The 27979-nt window shown below is 51.3% G+C and overlaps 1 protein-coding gene across 15 annotated transcripts in view; it reads right to left on the minus strand.

The window, feature by feature from the left end:
- Nucleotides 1-27979, minus strand: part of LOC101937181 (collagen alpha-1(VII) chain-like) — a 216523-nt gene that overhangs the window by 47868 nt on the left and 140676 nt on the right. For 13 of the 15 annotated variants that reach the window (XM_065552743.1, XM_065552766.1, XM_065552759.1 and 10 more), the window contains 13 exons: nucleotides 26647-26682; nucleotides 26089-26148; nucleotides 25156-25281; nucleotides 22781-22852; nucleotides 22271-22306; nucleotides 20777-20836; nucleotides 18066-18110; nucleotides 15725-15760; nucleotides 14764-14799; nucleotides 11311-11367; nucleotides 9867-9938; nucleotides 7978-8049; nucleotides 5680-5715 (listed from right to left, as the gene is read on the minus strand). In XM_065552743.1, coding sequence (XP_065408815.1) covers nucleotides 5680-5715; nucleotides 7978-8049; nucleotides 9867-9938; nucleotides 11311-11367; nucleotides 14764-14799; nucleotides 15725-15760; nucleotides 18066-18110; nucleotides 20777-20836; nucleotides 22271-22306; nucleotides 22781-22852; nucleotides 25156-25281; nucleotides 26089-26148; nucleotides 26647-26682 — 744 coding nt within the window. The remainder of the gene's footprint in view (nucleotides 1-5679; nucleotides 5716-7977; nucleotides 8050-9866; nucleotides 9939-11310; nucleotides 11368-14763; nucleotides 14800-15724; nucleotides 15761-18065; nucleotides 18111-20776; nucleotides 20837-22270; nucleotides 22307-22780; nucleotides 22853-25155; nucleotides 25282-26088; nucleotides 26149-26646; nucleotides 26683-27979) is intronic. The other 2 variants (XM_065552736.1, XM_065552770.1) reach the window with 2 other exon arrangements.

Genomic DNA, 27979 nt, shown 5'->3' on the forward strand with positions numbered 1-27979 from the left:
AAGAAATCAGCCATCAGAGTCTTATTTAGAGAGAGTCCATTACCTCTAAAAGGGCCATTTCCCTGCCTGAAGAATGAACAACAGGTGTGTAGGCTGATGTTTCAGTCCTCGTCCCCTCCCTTCCCCCCCGCCCACCAAGTCGCTATCTGGCACTTCTGAAACATTTACAGTGTATCCAACACAATTACCATAAACAGGGCCTGATTTTCCGATATGATGCCTACAGATCGGGTCAGCAGGCCCAATGGTTTCAGGAAGCACTCCACTCCGGCAATTAATTGCTATAATTAATCAGAAGGCATGATACCCTATACGTCCTCTTTATTTCCACGGAGACCAGTGATTGTTTAATGACATGGTCAATTCCATGTTGTGGCAGGGTAAGTAAATATCATGTACAAACGAAGCAAATAACAGGGTTCCATTTGCTGTCTAAGCCGGATTATTTACAGGGTAAAGGTCGCCCTGGGAAGGGAATGAGAAATAAACCCCTTTGGTGGGTGATTAAACCTTGTGGGAAGCTGAGATGTTGGAGAGTCTTCCAATATTTGATGTTTTGACTTCAAGCCCCAGCTCTTGGAGTCATGTGATTATATGAGAATCTACTGACTCCAACTGGGATCAGAGCCCCATTGTGCTGGCTGCTATATACACACACATACTGTGAGACAGTCCCTGCCCCAAATCATTGACAGTCTACACAAACCAAAGGTGGGAGGGAACACAGATGGCTTGCCCAGAGTCACACAGCAGGGCCATGGGAGCAGCAGGATTAGAACTCAGCCTCCTGACGCCCAGCCCTGTGATCTATCCACTAGACCACACTGCCTCCCCTAAAATCAAATCCAGTCTTGGGTTGGAGAGGCGCATATTTTACATTCACTGTACCTGACTAAAATCCATTTCTCATCATATAATATTGGGATAGCTCAGTGGTTTGAGCATTGGTCTGCTAAACCCAAGGTTGTGAGTTCAATCCTTGAGGGGGGCCATTTGGGGACTTAGTGGGGGATTGGTCCTGCTCTGAGCAGGGGGTTGGATTAGATGACCTCCTGAGGTCCCTTCCAACCCTGATATTCTATGAACTGACAGATTAGGAGCCTTTTGCAGTTACACAGAGTGGGCCAGATGCTGCTGTCTGTTACACCAGTGAAAATCCACAGTAGTTCACGTTTGTTGGCGTCTGAAAACTGGCCGTGCAAAGTGCAGTCCTATCACCCCATTTGGACCATGCTCCCCTGGCTCAACACTTCTGGGCTCAGGGGATGTTACTCGGGGGCGTTTCTCTGGATTTACAGTGCTACTAAAAGCAGAGTCTGACCCCTAGTCACTGTCTGGGCGTGGAAGTTGTCAATTTGCCCATGGCATTTCCACTGAGATCAGCATATTCTGTGCTGTCTTTGTGTCCTGAAACCATAAGCTCCCATGTCACATGGGGGTGACACTAAGCTTTTAGACTGCGCCTGTGTAACCACTCCGTGCACAGATATCGCCAGTAAGAGAATTATCCAGCCCCTGGGTAAATACCTGTATGTGGTTATTTCCATCCCAACTGGAGCCTCATCACGGGAGCTGAAGAGGTCCACGCTGGAGCTGTAACTTCCAGCGTGGGCAGACATAGCTGCACCTGCTCTTGTCGTGCGAGCATACAAAAACCAGCCACGTAGCCGCTGCAGCCTGGGTGGGGTGAGCTCGCCACATCAGGTACGTACCTAGAGACCTGGACAGGATTGTACTCGGGGCAGCTACTCGGTTGCCAGGCACCCAACTTTTCGTTTGGTTGGTGACTTTGGTATATAGTTTACGAGCAATAGGAAAAGTGGGCTACTGCGCGCATAGAAGACGCAGAAGGGCCTTCATTGCCTGCTTCTGAAATTCTCCAACGAGCCCCTTCAGGCTTTCTCCCAGGCTGCCCCTCAGACTGGGGAGGTATTCCCCGTACACATCCTCAGAGCCACTTCGGTCCCCGGGGAAAGTTTTCCTTTGCTGAGAGGCCTACAAAAAACTTCATAGAATATCAGGGTTGGAAGGGACCTCAAAGCAGGACCAATCCCCAAATGGCCCCCTCAAGGTTTGAACTCGCAACCCTGGCTTTAGCAGACCAATACTCAAACCACTGGGGCTGCGACTGCTGCCTACCGTGCTCACCAGTACTGGCTCATTGCTTCCCCGCATCAGCCAGTCTGTATCCATGTGTTGTCTCTTGACATATACTTAGCTTTTTGGGACAGGGACCATCTTTTTCTTCTATCTCCATACAGCACCTAGCACCCTGGGGTTCTGGTTCATGACAGGGCTCCTAGGTGCTACAAGAATACAACAACAATCATAATAAAAAGAGGGGAGAACAGCATTCCCCGAAGGAAGGCGTGCTGAGCACAGCCACTAAGAGTGGTGTCCTGGAAGTGACATTTTTCCAAGGCGATTTGCGTGCAGGGCATGAAAAGAAGCTTTGAGAGCTCAGAAGGGTTGGAGGAAAGGGAGATGACAAAACATAAGGAGATGAGTGGGGAAGAGGGAAGCATTTGGGGCAGGGCTGGGGAATAGTTTGATGGTGTTTAAATTTACTCCCTGAGATTTACATTTCAAGCTTCTCCAGGCAAATCAAGGCAGGGCGATCAGAGCTCTGAAACGGGCCATTTAAAGGCAATTACTGCAGGAGTTCTGGAAATAACTACCAATAAGTCTAATGCTCAGTGGACCCAGTCATTAAAGCACTGCCTCAAACAGGTTTCAGCTCTCTGTATAGAGATTAGGTAGCACAACAGCAAAGTGATGTAGATTAGTCATGACTGCTGAGTGCTGGTGTGACGCAAAGAGATGGTTAAACAGCTCCGGAGCACTGCCTCCAGCTACAGCACTGGGCAAGCTTCGGGCGCAAGCCCGAGACGAAGCCCCTTTGGTTACTGAGCTGCTGTTGCCACTAAAGTGAGCAAATTGGGCATTACTTCACTCGCATCGGGGAAATGTGAACCGCAAGGGAGGGAACGGGACTTCCTAAGGACAAGCTCAGGCAGGACACCTCTGCTCAGAACAGCAGTGAAAACCCAAATAAAAGAGCTGATATGTTCCCGAGCCACAGGGTGGTTTGTAACCACCGCTCACAGGCTCATTGCCTACCGGATTTAGAGGTATATATTTGACAGGAGGTGTCTGGAGTTAGCATTAGCACAGAGGCCTCGGCGTTGCCGACTCTTATGATTTTGTCACGAGGCTCACGATAATCACTGTTGGCCTTAAAGCCCCAGCTCCTGGAGTCACGTGGATCTGTGATGATTTCCGCCTTCATTCTTTAAAAAAAAAAAGTCATCCCTCGCGGTTGTGGGGGAAGCTTCAAAATGTGACCCCAGTGCACCCTAAAGGCTCAAAAAGCAGAAGGCAAATGAAAAGAACCCCACATCCATTATTTTTACATAATCTCGTGATTTTATAGCCAATCTCGGGATTTTGGGTGAGCCTGACTCACGATTTTTGACTATTTGGGGTTGGCGATCCTGGAGGCCTTGATCTGCCAATGACACCAACCTCAAGCCTCCTTTCTTCTCCCCACATGTCTCTGCACCTTCTTCCACTCCACCCCTGTGCTTGCAACATCCTTACCCACATCCCTCTCCCATGCGCTCACCCTCTCCTCAGTCAAATCACTCCCCAGAACACCCATTTACAGCAGCGGCATCAGAATAGCCTTGTCATAATATGTGTCCTTCCTTCCTGTCCCCCTGCTCCTGGAGTATATCTCTTCACTGGTCACTCATGTCCACCAGCGCTCAAGTCCACCAGGCCCTTAACCCAGGCTCATCCAAGGGAAGGTGCTACTCTGCATCGGGTGGGCAGAACATTTTGTAAGTCCGCCTGGGCAGCAAACCTGACGGTCTTTGTTCTGCAAAGTGCCAAGCACACTGATGGAGCTATGTTAATGACTCGTGGTCATGTGCACCCGCTCCCTTCTCCACGAGTGCTCAGAGCAATAAAAATTGGTGCATCTGAGGAGATGCACGTCCAAGCATGACCCTCCTGGTGCTAATAAGGCACTTGGCTGTATGCTCCCCTTTGGTCTTACTCTTGCTGCTAAAGTGGGGTAACCTAGCATCTGCTTGGCATGGCTCATGAATGCAGACTGGAATCACTTGTCTGGCTCATCACTTTTGTTGCCTAGCACATACACATGCTCGGCACTATTGCCCTGAAAGATCCATCTCTCAGTACCCATCAGCGACGGGCCGAAAGGTCCAGGGGTTCTCTCTCCTGCATCCGTGGTGAATTTTGGGGTTTCTGATAAAATGGAGCCTGGCTGCAGTGCTGACACAGGTTTCACAAAACTAAAACGAAATCTTGCCATCCCAGCCCAGCTCCAACGACAATACAGGTTACTCTTCCGAATGCAGGAAATATCCCCCATTAACTGCATCCTAATAAGGATTATTAGCCGGCGTTCCTGAACCATGAATGTTTACAAGGTACCGATTTCCAGCGGTTATTTGTCTGATACGATGAAATTTGTAGATGTCGGGAAATCAGCACGATACAAAACCACAATGACGTCCAAAGTGTAGAACCGAATGAAGAGAGCATTGGTTTGGATGCAATTTGCAAGACAAAATGACTCTGAGCATCACCCCCACAGCCATTCAAGAGGGTCAAGCAGCTGGTGAGCTAACTAATGGCTCAGTTTGCTTTAGTATAGTCATTTTCTGCGGGGCTGTGTATATAATCTGAAGGGACTCCCAACAACGTATCTAAACAGAGGTCTGCACTTTCATGCCGGAGTCCTGCTGAGATTGACCAGATGGGGTCACCGCTTTCTTGGGTACTGCTCAGGGCACATTATTCCTTTTGGCACCTAGTCAGGAAAGCACTTAAGCACATGCCTAAACTCACCTCAGGGGCACTCTGCATAGGCTTTAAGCTAAGCACACGCTGAAGTACTTTACTGAATCAGGGTCTTTGTCATGGGCGGCGAGTATCAAAGGCCTCCCCGAACCCTGGCCATGGCCCCCACCCAGGCACCGTCCCGAGACCCCTTCCTCTCCCCCAAAGCCAGTGTGACATATATAAGCCTATATATAAGTGACATTTTGAACATATATTAGCTTCAATTCTGTCCATACAGTACCCCCGCCTGAAATGCTAGTGTAGTAAAATGGGGAAATGCATATTTTAGGTGTTCTTTGATGCAAAATGCAACGCCCTCATTAAATTGCATCTCTGATCTCACTGATCCATACAGCCATCCTCACGCTGTTCAGATCTCCCTTTTCATGCAAGTGTTCAAGAAAGTTTCACCCAAATTATCTCCTTCCCGGAGGCATCTTCTGCCTTTGAAACATGCAGCGTTAACTGTCAGTGAGTCAGAGAGGAACACACTGCACATCAAAGCCACCCTAGCACTTCCACCGCAGGAGTGCACCTGAAAAAGAACAGGATGTGTCATGAGGGGGCTATTCATGGATCCCCACATAAGGAAGGGATGTACCAAGAGTCCTCCATGTACTGTGAGCCCAGCTATCAAAGTACCTGAACACCAGGCAACATTAGCACATCTCCCTCATTCTTAATAATCTTTCAAGAGCCTGTTGACTGCTCGCTGAGAAAGTTAGAGTTCAGGGTGCTCTCATCAGCAGTGTACAGCATGAGGCGATTATCCCAATGCTACCAACATGAAACGCTCTCACAACTCACAGCAAATCCAGGCAGGCCAGGTTCTCCGGGTTCTCCCTGGGAGAGAAGGAGAAATGAGTTAAACACACAGGAAAGTCCTCTATACACGGTGCAAACAATTACCATTCAGTCACTTGATATTCTTTATCCCTAGCAAGGATTCCCCTCCAAAACCCATATCATCATCCCAGAGCACTTTGCTAGCTGTACGAATACAGACATCGCTTATCACACTGACTGCCAAGGTAGCGCAGCCACCTCTGGGGTGGGATGCGGCAGCTGTCTAACCGCCGCACAGCAACAGGGCACACAATTTAGGATGGGAAGTGAAAAATAAAACCTCTGATTGAAGAAACTGCAGGGGGAATTGAAAGTCATTATTCAGTTCGGAGATGGAAGTAACACCGTGAACTCTTGCAAAATGGGCCCTGGGACGACGAAATGGTCTGATGTCAGACGGATTTCATTCATCGTCTGAAACACAACGGGTCTGGCTGACCTCATTCCGTTTGCAATTTGATGTTCTGTGGACGTTGCTCCAACCCCTTCTTTTGCAGCAACTCCTCTTATGGCAACGTGCATCCTCAGCGCGCGTTAGGCACCTCAGTGAGGGCGGCCAGCACCCCAGCGAGGTAGCATTATCCCCAGTTGATAAATGGGGTAAGTGAAACACAGGGGCCCAATTCATCCTTCCAGCTGAGATGCACTCAGTGCAGGAACCTCTGCACCTGATGGTATTCTGGGCCTGGCTGGGGGACCTGGCCAGGCCTGATGTAAGTCAGAGCAGCCCTCAAGACTGCTTCAATACACATCCGAGCTGCCCACGTGCCTCCCTAGGAGGAGGCGCGGGGGGCTGGCATACAGCCTTTCCACTGGCTCTATGATGGCAAGGGAACTCGCTTACTCAGGCCTGGTCTACACTGGGGATCGATCTAAGATACGCAACTTCAGCTACGAGAATAGCGCAGCGGAAGTCGACGTACTTAGATCGAATTAAAATCACTTACTTCGCATCCTCGCGGCGTGGGATTGACGGCCGCCGCTCCCCCGTCGACTTTGCTTCTTCTCTCGCACTGCTGAAGTTCAGCAGTCGACGGGAGAGCGATCGGGGCTCGATTTATCGCGTCTACACTACAGGCGATAAATCGATCCCCGATAGACCGATCCGGCGGGTGGTGTAGATGTACCCTCAGAGGCGTTTCACAGGAAGTTGTGGAGGAGGGGGAGAAATCTGCAGCCTTTAAGGCCTCTTTACACCATGAGGGACCTTAGAGCAAGGGGGCCCAGAGAGTTTGAGTAATTCCCAAGGCCACAAAAGGAGTCAGCACAGTCCCCGGGCTCAAAACTTCCTGCTTCCAGTCTCGTGCCCCGACCACTTGGAGAGCATTACAGCACATGGTTCCTGATCGCCAACCCTAGCAAGACACAAGTGTGCGCTTTCCACCGGAAACACCGTCAGGTCAAGCACTAGCTCCAGCTACCCATGGGATGGTACAATCCTTGAGCACTACGAACATCCAGGGTACCTGGGAGTCACATTAGACCGAATGCTGACATTCAAAGAGCACATCAAGAAACTGAACAAGAAAGTGAACTCCAGGAACTGTGTACTCAAGAAACTAATCAAATGACCCCAAACCACTCCAAGTCACCAGTCTCTCCCTGTGTTACTCGACTGCAGAGTACGGTGCCCCAGTAGGGTCATGCTCAAGCCAGGCACACAAAATTGATACTGAACTCAAAGATCATCACAAGAACTTTGAAACCTATTTCCACACTGTCCTTATACTATGTAGCTTGGGGGGAATGCACCACCACCAGTGAAGGTTGGTTGCCTTCAGTCAAAAGGAGAGCCAAAACCAGGTGTGTGATTGGAGACCCCCACTTCATGGACACGTTCCACCATCCAAGAGGCTGAAGTCTAGAAAGAGCTTTGCCTCTGAAAATCCCTTACTCCCAAAATAGCACTGAGGAAGGCTACATAAGAACCAAATGGTGGGAAACGCTGGACAACCTGTTTCCTCCAGAACACTGACCTCAAACAAAACTACTGGCGTGCTCTAAATGGAGTGCGAGTTGGGGCGGCAAAACCTGGGGACAAGATGACCGAAGTGGAAGCTGGGGAATGTCTAGCCTAGACAAACACTTGAACACTGCCTGGTGCAGTGCCCCACTGTGAAGATCCTGTCTCCCCCGCCCCAGCCCCCCAAATTATGCAAGGTAAGTGACAAAGCCAAGGTTCAGTTGCAGTTGTGGAGCGACAAGCTATGATGGTAACCATGTAGGTTTCTCAGCATTCCTTTGGGCCATTGTACTAACCTTCTGCCCCACTGGTCCTCTGGCACCGAACAGCCCCATGGCCCCTTTCGCACCTGCCTCGCCTTTGACCCCCTAAAATCGAACACACAAACCATGAGCCTTGTTTATTCAGAAATTGTCATTTCCACTTAAAAACATACCTCGCCTCCTGCCCCCCTACACCTTTACTTGGGATTCTAGATTGGGGCCTCCTCGCCACTCAGTTGGCACCCATAATTTCCTCTAGGGGCGAGGTTCTCCAACATTTTCACTCTGTGGATCACCTCATGAGAAAGAAGATCCCCACCCCACTCCCACCCTCCCAATCCCCCACTGCTGGTTTCTCAAAGGCTTGTTCTGCGCCATCGTTTAGAAGCGCTGATCCAGATGTTTGATTAACAGGGGTCACTTGGTGTAGCTCTCAGAGCCCTGGGGAATCCTGACTGATGAGGCAGGGAATTTACTTCTTACGCAGAATATGCCACGGGACCAGCGGCTGCCTCCTTTTTAGGAGCTGCATCAAATACATCGCTGGCAGCTATTGCTCCTGAACGGGCAGTCAGTGGAGGAACAGGTGGAAATGGCGGAGAATTATAACAGCGTCCTGCATTGATTTAGCACCTTTAAGGATCCCGAAGCACCATACAACTCTACATGTGCGTAGGTGAGGGAACCAAGGCACAGCGCGCTGCAGAATAGCTGCATATAGGGAAGAACAGAAAAGCCAACCAGCCCGTACTGAAAATGCCCTGGGATCTGCAGCAGCCACACAAAGCAAAACTGAGCTGTTTTTAAGGAATCATAATCCCAGTTCTCCGATGAAGGGGAAGTTAGACCATTTTCCCTGATGATACCACAATCAACTGACTAGAGTGTATGTACACTGCTGCCTTCTAGTGGAGAGAATCAGAACTGCCCCACAGTAATTACATCACTTTGCTCCCTGTGTCAGGGGAACCATAGAAATGTAGAACTGGAAGGGACCTTGAAAGGTCATCAAGTCCAGTCCCCTGTCTTCACAGCAGGACCAAGTACTGGCCCTGACAGATTATTTTGCCCCAGACCCCTAAATGACCCCCTCAAGGATTGAACTCACAGCCCTGGGTTTAGCAGGGCAATGCTCAAACCACTGAGCTATCCCTGCCCCCTGAGATATACAGCCTCACCAGGAGAGCTTGCACCGATTGAGCTGTCAGTGTGGGGCATTGTGGGACGGCTTCTGAAAGCCAGCCACAGTTGATGTAGGCAATGCAGTGTCTACACCAGGGGTAGGCAACCTATGGCACTCGTGCCGAAGGCAGCATGTGAGCTGATTTTCAGCGGCACTCAGACTGCCCGGGTCCTGGCCACCGGTCCGGGGGGCTCTGCATTTTAATTTAATTGTAAATGAAGCTTCTCAAACATTTTAAAAAACCTTATTTACTTTACATACAACAATAGTTTAGTTATATGTTATAGACTTATAGAAAGAGACCTTCTAAAAACGTTAAAATGTATGACTGGCATGCGAAACCTTAAATTAGAGTGAAAAAATGAAGATTTGGCACACCACTTCTGAAAGGTTGCCGACCCCTGGTGTACACTGACACTGCGTTACCCTAACTACATCAACGCTGACTTTATGCTTCTTGTGGAAGTGGTGTTATTAAGACGGTGTAGTGGGCGAGTTACGTCAGTGGGAGTGAAATTTTAGTGTAGACGCTTAGCGAGTTAAGTCAAAGTAATCTGCCTTGTGTCGACCTAACTCTGTAGTGTAGACCAGGGCTAAATGAGCCCCCGAACACCAGCCAGTAGAGTGCGTTGAGCGGATACTATGCAAGATATCCTATAGAGGGCAGCAGTGCACATATAAGCTCTGTATATCACAAATGAAGCTGCCTAAGATCCGCAACAAATAAGGAGGTTCCTACCTTTTCTCCTGAAGGCCCATCCTCCCCTTTCTCGCCTTTGTCTCCATCGAAGCCTGGCAGGCCCCGTTCACCCTACGGGATGAGACAGAAGCTCCATGAACTACACTCGCAACCCAAGAAGGACGAGTCAGCATCTTCCAAACCTAGTCACGCCTCTTTGCTGTGCTTACACCAGGCGTGCATCTAAGGACTAGCAGCCCTCAGTGACCACAACTCGCAGAGGTGTATTTCTAGGTCAAGCTTCCCCACCTTGCTGCCTGCCAATGCTGCTCAGGGGGGAGAAGGTAGCTCAATTCCATGCCCTCTAGGAACTGGATCGACGCCACCCAACTTGTTTTGCACAGGCAACCAAACTGCAAAAATTATTCAGCAGCAGCTTGTATAGCCACAGATAAGTATTATTACTAGCACTTGGCCCTGTGCAACCATGCTCTAGCCACTGTCCCACACTGCTTCTCTGTAGACAATCAACGCAGGGTCGAAACCAGCCACCTAGAGGTCAGAGGTCCTTTATGCCCTACCCAATCCCTGGAGCTCTCCATCTCTCCTGGCTGGGCATTTTATGAGCTAGCCAGCCCTCTGAGATAGTCACCAGGCCTGTTCATCAACTCAGCCAGGGCTCCCATCTCAAAAGCCACTGAACACACAGAAACCAGAACCAGGACACGGAATACACAGGAGAGCAGTAAACACCAATCAAGTAGGTTAAGACTGAGGGTTGTAATACTTGAGTCTAATTCTGACAGTTGGCTTGGGGTGGGGGGTGGCTAGATGGTGCTTGGTGGCCTGTGATATACAGGAGGTCAAATTGGATGATCTGGTGGCCCCTGCTAGATTTAAACTCTGTGACTCTTAGGGTCCATCTACACTGCAACGTAAGCCCAGGGTTAGTAGAACTCGAGTTAGCAGACCCTGGGTTTGTTAACCTAGGGCTTGAGTGCCTATACTCATTTGTAACCCCAGGTGAGAAATTGTTGAACCTTGGGTCCCAACCTGGGGCTCCAACATCTATACTGCATTATGCGGGCCCGAGTCCAACCACCCATACCCCAAACTTCCTAACAATCTCCCAAAATGTGGCCGCTCTAACCATTTGTTCATGGTGCAGTGCGGGAAAACTTGACTGTCCACCAGCCAAAGGGAGTCAGCCTGTAGGATACTGTTGGCAGACTCCCAGAGCAGGAGTCTACACTACAAAGCAATAGGGCTTGAACCCTGGGTCCCAGCTTGACCCGGGCTCGGACCCACCGTGCCCGTGGAATCCTGGGTCTGAGCCCTGGCTTAGCATGATGTAAGGGGGGTTAGACTGGTGCCTGGGTTTGAACCCTGGGCTTCCACTGCAGTGTAGACATATACCCAACGACTACTACTGCAGATGAGAGAATGAACTGCTCCCAATTACTGAAGGGCAGGCATGCTTTCAAAGAGAACGGTCACAACCTACCGGATCTCCTTTGTTGCCTTTATAGCCTTGAGGTCCAAAAATAGTAATGGGGTCACCCTAGGAAACAGACAGGCAATAACGGTCGATGGACACCCAAGCAATGAGGCAGAATTGCAGTTACCATATGCCCCACTGGACAGACCGACATTTGCTGCGAATGGCTCAGCAGACAACATGCTGGGCGATTTACATAACAATAACAAAGGTATAAAAATATCCACCCTGCCCCTGAGCCACAACACAGATTTCATGGGCTGGCCGAGAGCTGCACGAGGCAAAGCAGGAGACCTAGGTTCATTCCTGAGCTTGGGTGGCAGATGCTGCAGAGATGGGAGACTTCCATCCCAGTGTGGCGAGCTGGCTCCTCACCCTAGCGTGACGCTCACTTGAAAGACAGAATATAACGATAGCTCACATTGATCTCCCCAGCGCTGCACTAGGACGAACCATAATGGTGACGTCTCACTGCTCCATCCGTGGTATCCCGTTATAGGGATGGAGATGTGGAGGGCAGGATGGGGTGTTCCCTCTACAGGAGTCCCGAGCAGGTTAATGTGGGCCAGAAGGGGCAAATTAACCCTATTTGCTGCACCTGGAGGGGAGCCAGGGCTTGATAAGGCCTAACTGCAGATGAAGCCCGGCTAGGGAGGAGCTGGGACAGGATAATACAGCCAGGAAGTGAGAGCAGGAGGGGGCTACACAGCAGGGGCCTGCAGCCACTGTCTAGAGGGAAAGGGAGTTGGTCAGGGACAAGGAGGAAGTCCAGGGGGAGAGCACACCTTGGAATCTGGCCCTGGACGAGGGAGTCTGGCAAAAGGACAAGAGGGGGGAAGGAGCTGAGGAAATTCCAGTGGAAATCCAGAGATAGAGGGGTGGGGTAGGAAGGAGCTCAGGGAAACAGCAACAGGGATTGAGACTAAGCAGATCTGGATTGCTAGTCACAGGGTCCCTGGGCTGGAATCCAGAGTTGCCTGCAAGCCTGGTTCCCCTACCAGCCACTGGGACGTGGTACAAGGCCCGGAGGTGGAACAGAAGACCGTCTGAGGTGGCATCCAGACGGCTTGTCCGGTGGAAGTTTGATACCCCGGACAGGGGACTGTACAGTGGCCTGGCCAAGAGGGCCGAGTCACGAAGAGCGAGCACTTTGAATTGCAAAAAGAGAGCGGGACTGACAACAGGGGGCGCCACAACGGGCAAAAGCTAATTCCCAGCCCAACCCACAAGAGGGCGCACCTGCGGTGAGCGGAGCCCTTCACACCAAGTGAATCGGTGGCAGAGCTGGGCTTAGAATGCAGGAGGTCCTGGAGCAGCAGGCCCCAGCTCAGAGCACAAGACCGTGTTTCTTTCTTTGAGAGAGGAGGACCAGGGAAAGGATGACAGCTGAAGGGGTTGAGGGATGGAGAAGTATCAATGGATGATGGGCGAACTGCAGAGTGTGTGGTTCAGGCATGTGCTAAAACGCAGAGCTGGGAGAGTAGTGCGAACACTTTTCTGGGAGTCGCCGTTTGAATTTTGCAATGAATGTGTTTCAGTTGCGTTCACACCCTGTCAACATCCCAGCACTGGGCGACTCAGCTGTATTAGTGGCAGCTTTACAAACATTAATGAGTTAAGCCCCAACACTTAATGGTGATGTCAGCAGTGTTAAGGGAGAATAACTCCCCAAAGGTATGGACTATGGGGCAGTCCAATGTGCTATCTGTGGATATGCAGCCTTGGGAGGACACTAGGGAGGTTTTGCCTTACAGCATGAGTCTGGTGATGGGTCTATATTGATGTCAATATCCGTTGGTGAGGGAAGTGAAACCCTCCTGGAGCACTGCCGTGTATTCTTGACAGTGTAGCAGGCAAGATGACGCTGGAAAGGAATGCACAACTTCTTATTTCCATGCTTTTCGGGTTTTGGATCGATGGGACGTGTCTTGATGAAGCTTTAGCTGGCACCAAACCTAGTCTTTGTTTGCTAATTAACTATGAACGTTAGTAGCACAAAGTGCACATTTAAATCTTGCGGCTTCCTTGTTAGCTTCTCTGGAGACTGTAAACCATTTGCGGCAGGGAGCGAGTTTGCACTTTCTACTGTGAGTTTGCACAGCACCCAACACAAAGAGGCCCCCGATCTTGACTGCAATACAAATAATAAATTCATCATCATCATCATCATCCCTTCCAGTTTGAGACACTCTTCCACTTTCCTGAGCTTGAAGGATTTCAAAGCAAACTGGATTGGGATTAACAGATTTTTAAGACCAGAAGAGACCATGGGCTCATCCATTCCGAGGTCCTGCATAACACGGAGAGTTTTGCACAGGTGAAGCAGGAGCTAGCAAGAAAGTTAGGAAGCAATTAGTGGAAGAACTAAGCACACCCCAATGATCTCCCCTGTCCTGTCTTATCTCACCAGCCTCCTTATATTTTATTAAGGCATCCTTTGGAGAAGGCATTCCACATTCCTTTAGGTTGGGAAGTATTTTCAGGTACCTTCAAGAAAGAGATTAAGAATTGATTTGTCACTGGAGCAGGGCGCTTTTGAAAGTAGATTCTTCAGACACAAATCAGCCTTAATCATTTAATACTCTTTGGCTCAACGGTAGAATTGCCATGTAGGTTTTCTAAACCTCCTTTACTAACAAGCCGTTTCACCCAGGAGAAAAGTTAACAGGAAACTTGACAGAGATTCAATACTTTCTGGACAAAGGCAATGGGGCACTTTTCAGATCTCTTCTTGGTGTTGGTTTAATATTACTTGATATAATCAATCTCATGATTTTTAAGACTCTAACATGTTTTGGGATGAACTGTGCAAACTGTAATCAGATATATTTTTCACTTCCTGTCCTAAACTGTTACAAAGCAGTACAGCGCAACATTAATCAGCTGCCACATTCCACCTCAGCGGTGGCTGCATTTTTGTGGTGGGTGAAGGATTCCTTCTGAATTCTTATGAAAGCAAGGTTTCATAGTAGTGACTTCAGCCAGCCATAGTGCTAGCAGAAAATGGTTGAAGGTTCTTCATATAGCTCCGCCAATTCATCTCATATCTAACTTCGTATACTGGGCTTGGTTCTTGGTAAAGACAGACATCTACTAGGGACAAACTTGGGTCTACAAACGCCATGCCTTCCATCTGTGAACCAAGGCAGGAGTTGAACCTAGGTCTTCTGAGATAAGAGGCCATTGCAGACACCAAAGTTCAGGATCCTTGTCCAGAACTTGCTTCAGATTAGCTGCACCACTGTCTAGGCACTATACAGCTCTCTCTTCTACTTGGTTAGAAAACAGCAGAGGTCCCAGATGTCTGAAAACATAATTTTTTTCATTTATGTCTCTAATTTGTCCACCCATTGACATTATTTTAGACACGTGTCTAACTGCCAACTGGCATTCATAAAGCCCTTCCAACTTCTTATATCCCACCTCCCCCAGACAGTCAATATTTTGTATGTCCCTTACTCTTTCTCCTTTGAGTCCCAGGAGGCCACGATCACCCTGAAACAAAAAAGACAATGGAAGGCTTTTTCTCTACCGTTGGCACATCACTCAATACACCCATCTGTTTACAAACTGCTCTTATCTATAACTATAGCAACCTATGCTCAGAGAATGCAATTCAGCTGAGCACCTGGAATCGCTTTGCAATGACTAACTCATCACACAAAGTCGCATGTAACGTAAGTGTCGCCATCCCAATTTTATAGCTGGGGAAACCGAGGCCCAGAGGATTTAGGTGACTTGCAGAACAGCAGGAACCAAACCCACAAGCACAGATCCCCAGTCCGTTGGCCAAGCCCCTAGACAAAGCCTTTGCTATACAACGCTCTCCTATGTGTTTGGGTGTTTTTCCTAGCATTCCAAATGTAATACAGGGGGTGTCCTTTTCACCAGATGTCTGCAAACAGGCATTGATAATCCCACAAAAGGCAGAGTCCTGGGATTCCTCATGGTCTGGCAGGAAGAATAATCCGCACTATACTTTCCCCCTAAATACCACCTTACATTCTCAAAGCACTGTACAAACATCAACCGGTTTCCCCATTGACTACAGCGCCATGAGGCAGCTCAGTGTTATTTTCCCCAGCTCACATATAGGGATCGCCCCCCCTCTACACGACACAATGACCGGATTTAAGGTGGTTGCGAACGTGGTTTTGTTTTTGTTTAATTAGGGAACGGTATTTTAGCCTGGGTAGCTCCCACGGCTCTCGCCCAAGAATCTGGCCCTGGAAACCAGAGCAAAGGGAGAGTGAATAATGTATGGGTGGAGACTGGCTGAAATATGCTTAGGAGCGTATGTCCTCAGCAATGGGGTCCATCACTCAGGGTGCTGGGGAACATGGAGTCCACTGGAGGTCTGCCTGGATGAGGTGACCATCCAGGCGCCGCAGAAAGTCAAGCTAAGACGCCCGCTGCTTACTCTTTCTCCTTTCGCTCCGGGCAGGCCTTTCAGACCCTGCAAACACATGAAACAGCATGTCAGAATGAACACCTGGTGGGGGCAACGTGGCAGGCAGCAGCAACCTCCTCAGGCGAGGGCAGAGCTCTGGGGACAGGACGAGCGTGGCACAGAGGGTTTGAGCCGCCTCTCACTCCCGCTGGGGTGACTTGGTAGAACGGCTCTGTGGGCAAAGGCGGCAGAAGAGGAGACTCAGGCCCCGATTGTGGCAAGCGACTGGATCTCCAAAAGGACTCGGGCCCGTCTCCTCATATGCATGGGGCAAAGCGAGCTATCTGTCTGAGCTACTGATACAGCCCCTAGTATCTGACGCCTCACGCTCTGTAATGTATTGATCCTCAAAGCACCCCAGTGAGACGGGGACGTGCTGTTACCGCATGGCATAGGGCAGGGGGAGTTAGGCATCTACATGCCTTTGGGGATCTGGAACCTAAGCGCCTGGCCCCATGTCTCACAGAGCTTGCAGCAAAGCAAGGAATTGGACGTTGGAATCCCAGATGAGCACCTAACTACTGAGCATCCCAACCCCCACTGCGCTGTGGAACAGGTGAATAAAGACTTGCACTTTTCTGACTTCCCCCATTTAGCTCTTTTACTTCCTGATTCTCAAAGTGGTGCAGAAGAAGAACTGTAGCTTCTCCATTTATAACCATCCATCTACTCCTGATGGACATATTCAATCCTTCCTGGGAACACTGCAGAAGAAGCAGTGTGAGACCCACTCTAGAGTCACCAGTGGCTCCATTCCATCCTACCCTCTGGCTCTACACAACCAGGAGGCAGGTTTCCATGGCTTTCGGCATGCTAGGCTTTGAACTACATCCCCACAAGATCGTCTGCACTAACATAGCATCCAAAGATCTCAAAGCGCTTTCCAAAGCTGGGGAAGGATCATTATCCCCATTTTACAGATGGGTGGGGAAAGGGGGTCCAGACATTTTAAATGAATTCCACGAGGGTACATCGAGGTTATCTACAATGGCATGAAGCCACCCTGCAACCAGTAGCAGCAAATATCTCCAATGGCCGGAGATGGGACACGAAATGGGGACGGCTCTGAGCTACTGCAGAGAATTCCTTCCCACGTGTCTGGTTGGTGAGTCTTGCCCACATGCTCAGGGTCTAACTGATCGCCAGATCTGCGGTCAGGAAGGAATTTTCCTCCAGGTCAGATTGGCAGGGACCCGGGGCAGGTCGCCTTCCTCTGCAACATGGGGTACTTGCAGGTTTAAACTAATGTAAATGATGGATTCTCTGTAACATAAAGTCTTTAAACCATGATTTGAGGACTTCAGTAACTCAGCCAGAGGTGAGGGGTCTGCTACAGGAGTGGGTGGGCGAGGTTCTGTGGCCTGCCACGGGCAGGAGGTCAGACTCAGTGATCAGGATGGTCCCTTCTGGCCTTAAAGTCTATGAGGGCACACAGAGTGGAAGAGCAGAGAATGGAACTCAAGTCTCCAGACTCCACCCTGCTGCTTTAACCACTAGATTATTCTGCCTTAATAATGTAAGAGGTGCCCTCACCGTGTGCTGCGTTTAAGGATGAGATTTACCACCAGGCCTTGCGATGCAATAATCTCTGGACAAGCAGCAAAGAGTCCTGTGGCACCTTATAGACTAACCGACGTATTGGAGCATGAGCTTTCGTGGGTGAATACCCACTTCGTCGGATGCATAATCTCTGGGTTTCCACAACTGTCATTATTTCCCATCACATTCCATCTACTTCTCCTTTATTCCCATCCGCGGGTACTTCCTGAAATCGTGTGTTGCTATTGCTGTACCTAGTCAGGGATTTTTGGCCCATAACTCACCCCTCTGGGAACACAGGGCAAGAGTTCGTACGGACTCGGAGTTCCATCAGATCATGCAGAGAAAGGGATGCAGGGGGAATGGAGCTGCATGCTGAATCAAAAAGCCCTTTGTGGAAGGGTCATGCTGAATGGGCAAGGAATGCAAGTCAGTTACACTCAGAGTTGTGGTCCATGTTTTCAAATCCACCTATAGGATCTGCACACCCAACTCCCATTAAAATCAGTGGGAAGTGGGCAGCCGTCCCTATGTGGCTTTGAAAACCTCATCCTATAGCAGCGTTCACATCTAGGGCATCTCACCAGCCTTGGGCCTGGTGCCACAAAACCATCCTCATAGGCTTCAGAGGCTGAATCACTCGATAATTGCCCTGTTCTGTTCACTCCCTCGGAAGCATCTGGCATCGGCCACTGTCAGAAGATGAGATACTGGGCTAGAGGGACCACTGATCTGGCCCTCTAAGGCCGTTCTTTTGTTCTGATTGACTTACCATCATGCCAATGGGACCTCGGACTCCTGCAATGCCCTCCTCCCCCTGTTAGCAAAGAGAGATTTAGTTTCATTATTGTGTCTACAAACAATGAAGCACGGCTAATACACACAAGCCCCATCCTGCGAGCCCTCCGTGCATGGCACTCCCACTGAAGTCAATGGATGACCTGTGCATAGCGGCCCAGATCCTCAATGGTATTTAGGAGCCGAACTCCCATTGAAACCATTGGGAATTCAGTGCCTAAATACCTTTGAGGACTTGGACCAAACAGCCTGCAGGGTTGGACCCTCTGCCATCGGTCTATTATTTAGTGCCAGGTTCCCCTGGAGAACGGTGACCTGGACACTTCAAAGTCACAGTGTATTCATTGCAAAGCTGCGTTTCCAGCTGTCCTGTGCGTGCGGCGTAGGGAACGGGAGGCAAGACAGTCCCTGCCTGGTGGGGTAGGGAGCAGTGGGTGACCAACGGAAAAGGTTGAGGTAGGGAACTATCTTCTCGGCTCCCAGTGTTTCCAGGAGAGGTCAGATGCTTTTCTATGGAGTCGTTCTGTGACAAGCAAAGGGTCAAGTTCTGTTTGCATGAACGTCAGGGAGACCACGCCCCGTAAATAAGGCAGCCCAGAATCTGGCCTGGAATGCACCTCACTGCTCTGTCCCCTCTACATTTGTCGATAGGAATTGCTTGCCTGTTATCTACCTATCCCTTTACAAAATGTGTGTACATGTAGCCTTCCTATGAAATGTAACCCATGTGCCTATACCCGTCTATAACACACGGCCCATGTCTCTACCCTGCTTAGAACACCTATTACTCATGTATTAACCCTTCAGAAACCTACATATGCACTGTAGCCTTGCCGGCTAATTCACTGAGTACATTTTGGCCTTACAAGCTAAATCCTGGAAGATCTGTCTGACTGCAAGTGCCAGGTCTTTATACAGACCTAAGTACGCCCCGGGAGGCCAGGTTCTCATCTCAGTTACACTAGTGTAAACTCAGCGTAATGCTAAAGAATCCAGTGATTCACTCTAGGTTTACCCAACAGTACTAAAAGCAGAATTAGCTTCTCATTGTTTTATTACCTCCCCCGGCCCACACAAAAAAAAAACCCTTAGCAAGATTTACACTAGACCTTACACAGCTGTTGACATTCTCAGTCAGCGGCGCTTCCCAGGTGCCTATTTGAACAGCTCTCCTGGCAGCTGGTGGGTTCGTATAAATGTCTTGCATGATAAAGTCAGTTTATTCATAGAACGGCCACAGAGGAAGCAGCACTTCTCTGATCTAGCTGCGTGAGGGTTTGCATCCCGCCCCGGTACTGCACTCTGGGGGGGTGTTATTCTGCTTAAGCCGCTCAGCTCTCACTAGTCAAATGTACTAATAAGATGTTTATTTTTTATCAATAATTATGTCACAGAACCACAGGGGTTGGAACAGACCTCATCTAGTCCAATCCCCTGCTCAAAGCAGGACCAACCCCAACATCCCAGCCAGGGCTTTGTCAAGCCGGGCCTTAAAAACCTCTAAGGAAGGAGATTCCACCACCTCCCTAGGTAACGCATTCCAGTGCTTCACCACCCTCCTAGTGAAACAGTGTTTCCTAATATCCAACCTGGACCTCCCCCACTGCAACTTGAGACCATTGCTCCTTGTTCTGTCATCTGCCACCACTGAGAACAGCCGAGCTCCATCCTCTTTGGAACCCCCCTTCAGGTTTATAGGACATTTATATGACAGTAGCACCTACAGGCCCCACTCCAGGATCGGGCCCCTTTATGGTTGGCACTTTACAGACATATCCATTTATTTGTTAAAACTTTGCGTCCATTCTATTCCGGGGGTGGGGAGGCAGAGAGGAATTCACGCTTAATTCTTTTATTTAATTTTAAATGAACAGAAAGATCTGGGAGGCCAGGCTGGCTGGACAGCCACATGTTGATGGCAGTGTAGATGAGGAGTAAATCCACGGAAGGCCATGAAGCTACATGAGTGCAAGCGTAAGTTTACACAGCAGGAGCTGTGCACCAGGCTAGCCTACCTGAGCTAGCTTGAAGCCATCTAGCGCGCGTGATGTTAGCAGTGAAGTGTGGGCTTTATTTATTTAAGCTAAGAACGTACCCAAGGTCTATGCCAGGCTTTGCAGCTCAGGCAGTATCTGTCTTCAATGTTGCTGTTACCCCACTAACTTGGATTTCAGGTAGCTCAGGGGTAGGGTAGCCCGTGATCAGGTTTTCCTCTGCAGAGACATACCCTCCATGAGATCAGCATCAGGGCCTCAGCCTCCGTTATGTTCACTTACTGAGGTGTGGTTTCCACCTATGCCACCGGGAGGCAGGGTGGGGTGGCTGAGTGCAAAGGAGCAGGGCAGGAGACCATGGTGTGGTGGCTCAGAGAGAGACGCAAACAGTCAGTGTAATTCTCATGACGCCTCCTTTGCACCTTGGGGGCAGATCAGTAGTGGTGGGAGGGAGCATTAGCTTCATGCCAACTCCACAGAGGCACAGGTGTGTGTGGGGTGGACAGAGCCCATCGCCTCTGAGCATGGCCAAATTTGGTCTCAGTAAAAATTCAAAGGGATTCAAAGGGTCAGCACCTGAAGGGGCTTTTGATAGGAGTGATTATTGCACAATAACACGTTTAGCACGTTCAGAACAGACACTGCAATGAGAGAACCGAACGGAACCTGGCGTGGTGATGGAACGACCTACCCCGGGGCCAGGCAGTCCACGGGGACCTCTCGCACCTGCCACACCGAGGCCAATCTCCCCCTGCACAACAGAAAGGAACACAAAGGGGTCGTTTCAGGGACACAGCCGCACATTTCTCCTCTCGGTGCCACACCTCTCTGTTACTACCTAGGGCATGAGGCAAAACCCCCTGAAATCAATGGGCATTTTACCATGAATTCCAGCGGGCATTGGCTCAATCCCTTGTATTGCAAAGACCACAATGGCTGGGCCCAAACCACGCTTATCCCCTTGTTATTGCTCTAGTGCCAACAGCAGGATTGCTGCCTCACAGACAGGTGACACATCACAGCCCCTGCCCGGAGGGGCCCACAATTTAAGAGGGCAACATCAAAGGGCATGTCTACGCTGCACAGTTAACCCACACACCCCTACTGTACACACAGAAAAACCTCGGATCTGGGTTTGGAGGAGGCTTGGAAACTTGGGTTGGAACTCGCCCACTTTGACGTGAGGACACTGGCTAAACCACTTGAGTGGGGACAGTCCTCCAATGCCGTGCCACAGTTTCCCCTGAAGGACAGAGAAGTTCTCCTGCAATTGACCAGGAAAGAATCTAGAGCATCGCAGCACAAAGACGCGTGGGCTATGCCCCTGGTACACACGGGCAAGCGCAGACAGCATGAGGAGACAGTGATGCAGGTATGGCTCGCCAGCGGGGATGCTCACACCTGGGCGAAGCTAACAAAGACCTCCCTGGGCTTGGGATCAGGCCTCTCATCTGTTAACACTGCTTTGGAGGAGACCATTCGGGTGTGTGGGTCCTCAGGGGGAAAGTGCATGAAGGGGGAGCAGGTGTAGGATTGCCAACTTCGAATTTCTGAAAACCGCACACTACAGCAGGAGCACCGGAACCTTCCGCCGCCCCCTGCTCTGCCTCCACCTCCTGAGGCCCCGCCCCTTGCTCCGCCTCTTCCCCTGAAGCCTGTCGCTGCTCTCCCCCTTCCTCATCACTCGATCCACTCCACCCCCCTCCCGCCCCCCCCCCCAGCTGGGCTCCCTCTGCTCCAGGGCTGGGACAGGAGCTGCAGCCCCTGATACGGAGCCTGTCTGCCCATGAGATGCAGGTAGGACGAGGCGGCCCTGGCTGAGCAGGAGCTGGTGCGGGTTGATGACCCGGTGCCTCTCCCTGCCCCCATCCACGGTAACTGGTCTGTTCGTGTCCAGTCAGTGCATTGGACCGGACACTGTACAGGTCCCCTTTTGAACAGACGTTCCAGTCAAAAACCAGTCACTAGGCAACCCTAAGCAGGTGGGGATGTTGGATGTGGTCAGGCCTGGCTTCCAGCTGTATGGGGTGAGACAGGCGGCAGTGAGAAGTCATGGTGTGTCCTTTCAGTCCTCCTCAGAGTGCAATTCCCACCCCTCCATCCCTGCCCATAGCTTTGGGCAGAGGCTACCATTTTGGGATTCATACTGGCATCGTCTCTGTCTTTCCCGCCATCCTCAGCTCACCTTGTTGCCATTGGTCCCGGGCAGCCCTCGCATCCCCTGCAGAGCAAGGAGACACACACTTGAGTTTGTGACACCTCTGATGCACCGTGCCCCAAGGAACGGAGCCGGCGAGCGGCAGGCAGGTTGTAACACGCACAGCAAAAGGAATTCAGAGCGGGTGAGAAGAACTGGGCTGAGAGCCGGAGAACAAAGCCCTCCCTCCCTCCACGGGACAGATACAGCATGGGCAGCAGCAGCACGAACTTCCCTGCCGTGATCCCTCTGCCGTTGGGCCTCACTCCTGACCCGAGGCCAAATCTGCATGTGGAAGGATCCATGCACCGTCCCCTCCCAGCCCCTGTGTAGGACTCCCCCTCACAGTCTGGGGTCTGTGCACTAAGGATCTGTGTTTTTACAGTGCCTAGCCCGATGGGATCCTGGTCCATGACTGGGGAACGCACAAAATATACAATAACAAGGGTACGAGTAGCTCACTCACGGAATGCAACAGTGAAAGTAACCAAAGGTCACCTGTTTTCCCGGGGGCCCTGGAGGTCCTGCCGGCCCCGTGGATCCATTCCTGCCTCTCCTACCGCGTTCCCCCTTCAAACAGAAAAGCCGTTAAGAGGGAGATGGGCAGTAAATGGCCTAAACAGTAGAAGAAGCTTACAATAGTTGTAAGGCAACTGGGCAGGGGGTTGGCTTACAAGAGGGGTGTAGCGAGGCGGTGTGGCTCCCCACCGCCCCCGAGAGGGACGAGCCTCTCTGGACACCAAAGTGGGAGGAGCCAGCAAACGCTGCGCCCGCCTCCCAGAGGTCAAGGCGCAGGACAGGAAGTATAAAAACTCAGCCCCAGAGCTCACTAGAAGAACAGCTGCCAGAGAGGCCAGACACCTTTTTTTAAAAAAAATATGGAGATATCCTATCTCACAGAACTGGAAGGGACCCCGAATGGTCATCAAGTCCAGCCCACTGCCTTCATTAGCAGGACCAAGTAGTGATTTTTGCCCCAGATCCCTAAGTGGCCCCCTCAAAGATTGAACTCATAACCCTGGGTTTAGCAGGCCAATGCTCAAACCACTGAGCTATCCCTCCCCTACCAGTTAGGAGACCCTGGCAACTGGCGGCGGACCCAGAGACTGGCCTGACCTGCCGACACCTGACACTGACCAGAGCCCTGAGGAGCTGTCAAGCCTGCCCCTCGCAAGTTACCCAGAGGAGTTACCAAACCTACCCCTCGCCAGGTACCCTGAGGAGCCCATGGTGCTGGGCCCCCCGGAGGACACCGTCTGGACCCAGGTACCACACGAGGGGGAGTTAGGCAGTAGCCCAGGGGCAGCCGACCCTAGTCTGGCTGCAGCACTGTCAGAGCCTATGTCCATGTGTTGCGGCGAGGATCCCCCTGACGCAGCAGCGGGTCTTCAGCCGCTGCTAGGGCCGGGCTGGGATGCAGTGGAGAAGGAGGGGCTGTGTCCCCCCGCCACCCAACTTGTGGGTGTCAGTCTCCCCCTCTCCCAGGCCCTTCGGAGCCAAGAGTCTGGACTTGCTGTCTACCTGCCTTTGCTCAGCCCTGCCTGAGGGCCTGAGCCATTGACGCCCTGACCCATGGCCGGGGCCTGCTCATTATATAACAGTTGCCCAGCTCCTGTCTGAGAACCTGAGCCTGTGACTCACTACTGCCCGCCCACCAGGCGTGAATAACTATTTGTGTTTTGCCTCTACTGCCGCCGCGGCAAGAGACTCCCATGGCCAGGCTAATTGCCCATCACAACTGAAAGGAAGTAGCGAGGCGGTGTGGTAACCCGCCGCCTGGAGAGGGATGAGCCCCAGCCAAACCCCTCTACAAGGGGGCGGCTGAGGAACAGCCTCCATCTCCCCAGATCACACTAAGCAACTCTGAGCTTTCCTAGGAATGAAAAAGAAGATCCCTTTGGGCCCAGAGGGTGGCTGGCTCTGCAGGCAGATCTGCAGATCCATCCCAGGGAGAAAGCTTGTCAGAGATCGGCTACTGAGTTAGATGGAGGGCGGGTCTGATGCAGTCTGACCATCCCTAGGTTCGACCGTTGAGTAGGTCATTTGAAATTCTCCAGTGTGCTACCGTCCGCACAAGCTGATAGAGACGAGATGCTCTAGCTCACAGACCCGGTCTGGGCTTGATGCTGGAATCTCTAGGGTGAGGTTCTCCAGCCTGTGTTACACAGGAGGTCAGCTTAGGTGGTCCCCTGTGGCTTCACAGCCTCGGGGAGTTAATAAACGTAGGGAAGAGGGGGAAAGAGTGAACCACTGCTGGAGGGCAAGTGATCGGGCATCATGCAAGGGGAGCAGTGCTTGGGAGGGGCTACTGTTTGTTTTTCCTGGGCTGGACTGGCTGACATGGTCTAACATTAGATACAGCAGTTTCCAAGCGCCCCGGTGATTCAACACCTGGGACTGCTCTCGGTGTCGCGTGGAACAGCCGAGCAAAGGAACATCCCAACGTCAGCAGCGCCCGGCAAGGATTAACTATCCCCGTGCATCACGCAGTTCTTCGCTCACAACACGAGAGCTTGCTCACCACGCTGTAACTGCTGTGCTTGTAGCACTGAGGCTGATTACGGTCTGTGTCACGGTGACATAGCCATTTCCCGGGGAGGAAGGTCTTCGTGCTCCGGCAGCAGGACGTGTGCTGAGAACAGCTCTGCCTCCTGAATCTCACAGGCAAGATTTCAGCTGGGTGTGGGGGAACGGTAATGGCCCTTGGGACTGGTTGTCCCACGCTGCGTGAGGTCCCTCCCACCACACGGCTTCTCACAGAGTCTCAGCATCTGTTTGCACCCTCGTGCCTTGCGATTGTGGGTACAATGCAGTCCTCTCTTCCCCCCCCACACACCACACTCACTCTTTATTGCCCATGACATGTCACCTACCTTCTGCCCCGGCATGCCCGATGGACCTGGGGCTCCTCTCTCTCCCGGTGATCCTGGAATGCCAGGGTTGCCACGAATACCCTGGATGCCCTGCACTCCCGGAGGTCCCGGGGCCCCGGGCTCCCCCTGTGGCAAAGGAATCATGTGGATGTAGTCACAACACGAGCCGCAGGCTCCCTGGTAACACAGCTCATTGTAGCCATGACCAGCAGGCTATTCGCAAGGGGTTCTCTGCTCCCTTGACATCTACCTGCTCCTTCCAGATTTAACTGGTGAGTCCACCGAGTGCCCATGCAAGGAAGGGCCTAATGACACTGGCCTGAGCCGGGCACTGGGCCGACAGGCACCTCTCTGCACACCGCTGCCCTCATGAGACCTGCAACACCCCCCACCGCCCAGTCCTCGGCTCCCACGCAGCTCACACTCCCACCTCTGCCCTGCAGCAGCCATTGTAGCCCCGATGCCCCACACTGCTCTGCCAGAGCATCTTAACGCTGACCTGCGAGTTCACCTCTATTATTCCAGCCTGAAATGGCTCCACCAATGCCTCCCAATCCTCACATGCCTGCAGCACCCCATTTATTTCAGTCCTGGGATCTCACAAGCGCAGCCTGGCTAATGCACTTCGCCCCTGATTCTTCAGCATCCGACTCTGGCAATGGTAAAACGACCCTCCATCTGCCCACCCCAAAGGAAACGTCAGGTGTGAAACGGTGCCATGCAGGAGACAGCCCCCAGAGCTGTGCGTTTGGAACACACGGGTGGTCTTGCCCCCCAGAGCCTCGACTGGCTTTGCTAGCCCATCTCTGCAAGCCCCACTGAGCCCCGTGGACCCTTGGTGCCTGCCTGCATGGTGGTTGTGCGATCAGCAAGGGGCACAAAGAGAGAGCATCTTGGATGATGTGCGCACAAAGTGAGATCCTGTCCACTTACCTTATACCCAGGGGGCCCAGCTTGACCGACGGGGCCTCTGAACCCAATTCCTGGTTCTCCCTGTAAAGAGAGACAAGGGGAGGAGATCAAGAACAATCAGAAACACACCGCTTCCTCCATCATGGGCCTGTCAAAATCATACTGGACACGTCACTACGTGCTGCTCACTTCAGGCCCAATCCAACTCCCACTGAAGTCAATACTCCGGATACAGGAGCTACAGAACCCACCCAAGATAGATGGATGTAAGGCTGCTGCATCTGCCGTTGAGGGAGGAGAGTTATATGACACTGGGGGACATATAGTCCCACTCCCAGAGGGACAGAACTACAGCGAGAAGCTAAACAGCTCGACGCTGGAGAAAACACAAGAGACAGCGGTAGGCAGCAGCTGATCGTCTACAGTGATTAGATCTATATACGCAGCATTACTGAACAAAGCCCTTTTGTGTACAGAGAGAAGAGCCAGGAAGGGACAGCAAGACATGAATTCTAATGGTGTACGAACAGCGGCCTAAGCAGGAGAGTCCTTGAGTATGGTACCAAAGTCATCTCTTACCTTTTGACCATTTTCTCCTCTGTCTCCTTTAGTGCCCTAGGAATGAAGAGAACGTTACAGAGTCCGTGATCATTGCTGGGGAAGAGGGCTGGGTGAAATACACCCTGCATGGGATTGGGAACCATGTCAGAGATTTCTGTGTAATCTGCAAGGGGCACAGAGAATCTCCGGCTGGTCATAACTGTGGGCTTGGAACTGCTGCTTCCACTCACTACGAGGGCACAGGAAGCATGGTCGTGGAGCAAAAGGGACGAAGAGCACTGATCCTAAGTGTATACAGATAAGTCGTAGATCTTTCCTGCAGTCTTACCCTTGGAATCACCAGCCGGTCCTAGGCAGATATGAACGAGTGATTTTTAGGGACAGAATCACTGCTTTGGGGGTTAAAATCCAGGCGCTCTTGTCTGTAGGAAGCAGCTTCAAAGGAGCTCTTAAGCACCAGGAACAAACAATCTTAGGCCATCAGCCTGCTCTTCCGAATTCACTGTCAGTATTAGAGCTAGGCCGGTCAGTATTAGAGCTAGGCCGGAACTAAAGAGGGTCTGAATGCCCCAAACACTGGGGGAATTTGGACCTGAGACTTTATCTTTCCTATGGGCAAAACCCACACGCTGGATCCCAACCGTCGGGCCATAAGAAACTTCTGATCTGGATCTGGATCCAGACTTTGCAGCTCAAGTTCTCTCCCGGCTCCCCCATCTCCCCTGGCAAGGAGAAGACATCACCTCTTCTAGATGCCCAGTCCTTCCTCATCTCCCTCCCTACAGAGCATGCACGTTACAGACAGCTCTGCAGTGTGACCATTTAATGACACAACCCCTCGAGCAAACCATTCTGATGCTTGCAGTTTCTTCCCTCCTCGCTCCCAAGACACTTTTACAGTGACATGCCTTCGACAGTGCTTCCTGCAGAATACGTGGAACAGGTGGCCCAGCTGGCTTTCCGATCATCGTTATCCCAAAAGCACGCAGCCATCTTGCGGATTGAACGCCACCCAGGTCGATCCCTAGCTAGGTCCTTAAAGTGGTCTTGCTAGACCTTCAGTCAATGCCCATCACTGGCGAGCTTATTGTGCCACCAAACTTTTAGCAACCGCATGATTGCTGGCCGTGCAGTGGCATTCCCATCCCAGTTTACCCATCCGCCCACTCACTGGATACAAATGGCATGGCATAGACTCAGTGCAATCCACTTCAGTGGCCCTAGACGCTGGACACATGGCTTAAAACGCCTGCCCAGCACTGTCTTTCACTGATAGTTGGTGGGAACTGTTGTATGATCCTAGGTACCTCCCGCTCTGTCACCCTGGGTTCACACCGGCCCATCGTCTCTC

The sequence above is a fragment of the Chrysemys picta genome, chromosome 1, assembly GCF_011386835.1.
Source record: "Chrysemys picta bellii isolate R12L10 chromosome 1, ASM1138683v2, whole genome shotgun sequence".
In the NCBI taxonomy this organism is placed as follows: Eukaryota; Metazoa; Chordata; order Testudines; family Emydidae; genus Chrysemys; species Chrysemys picta.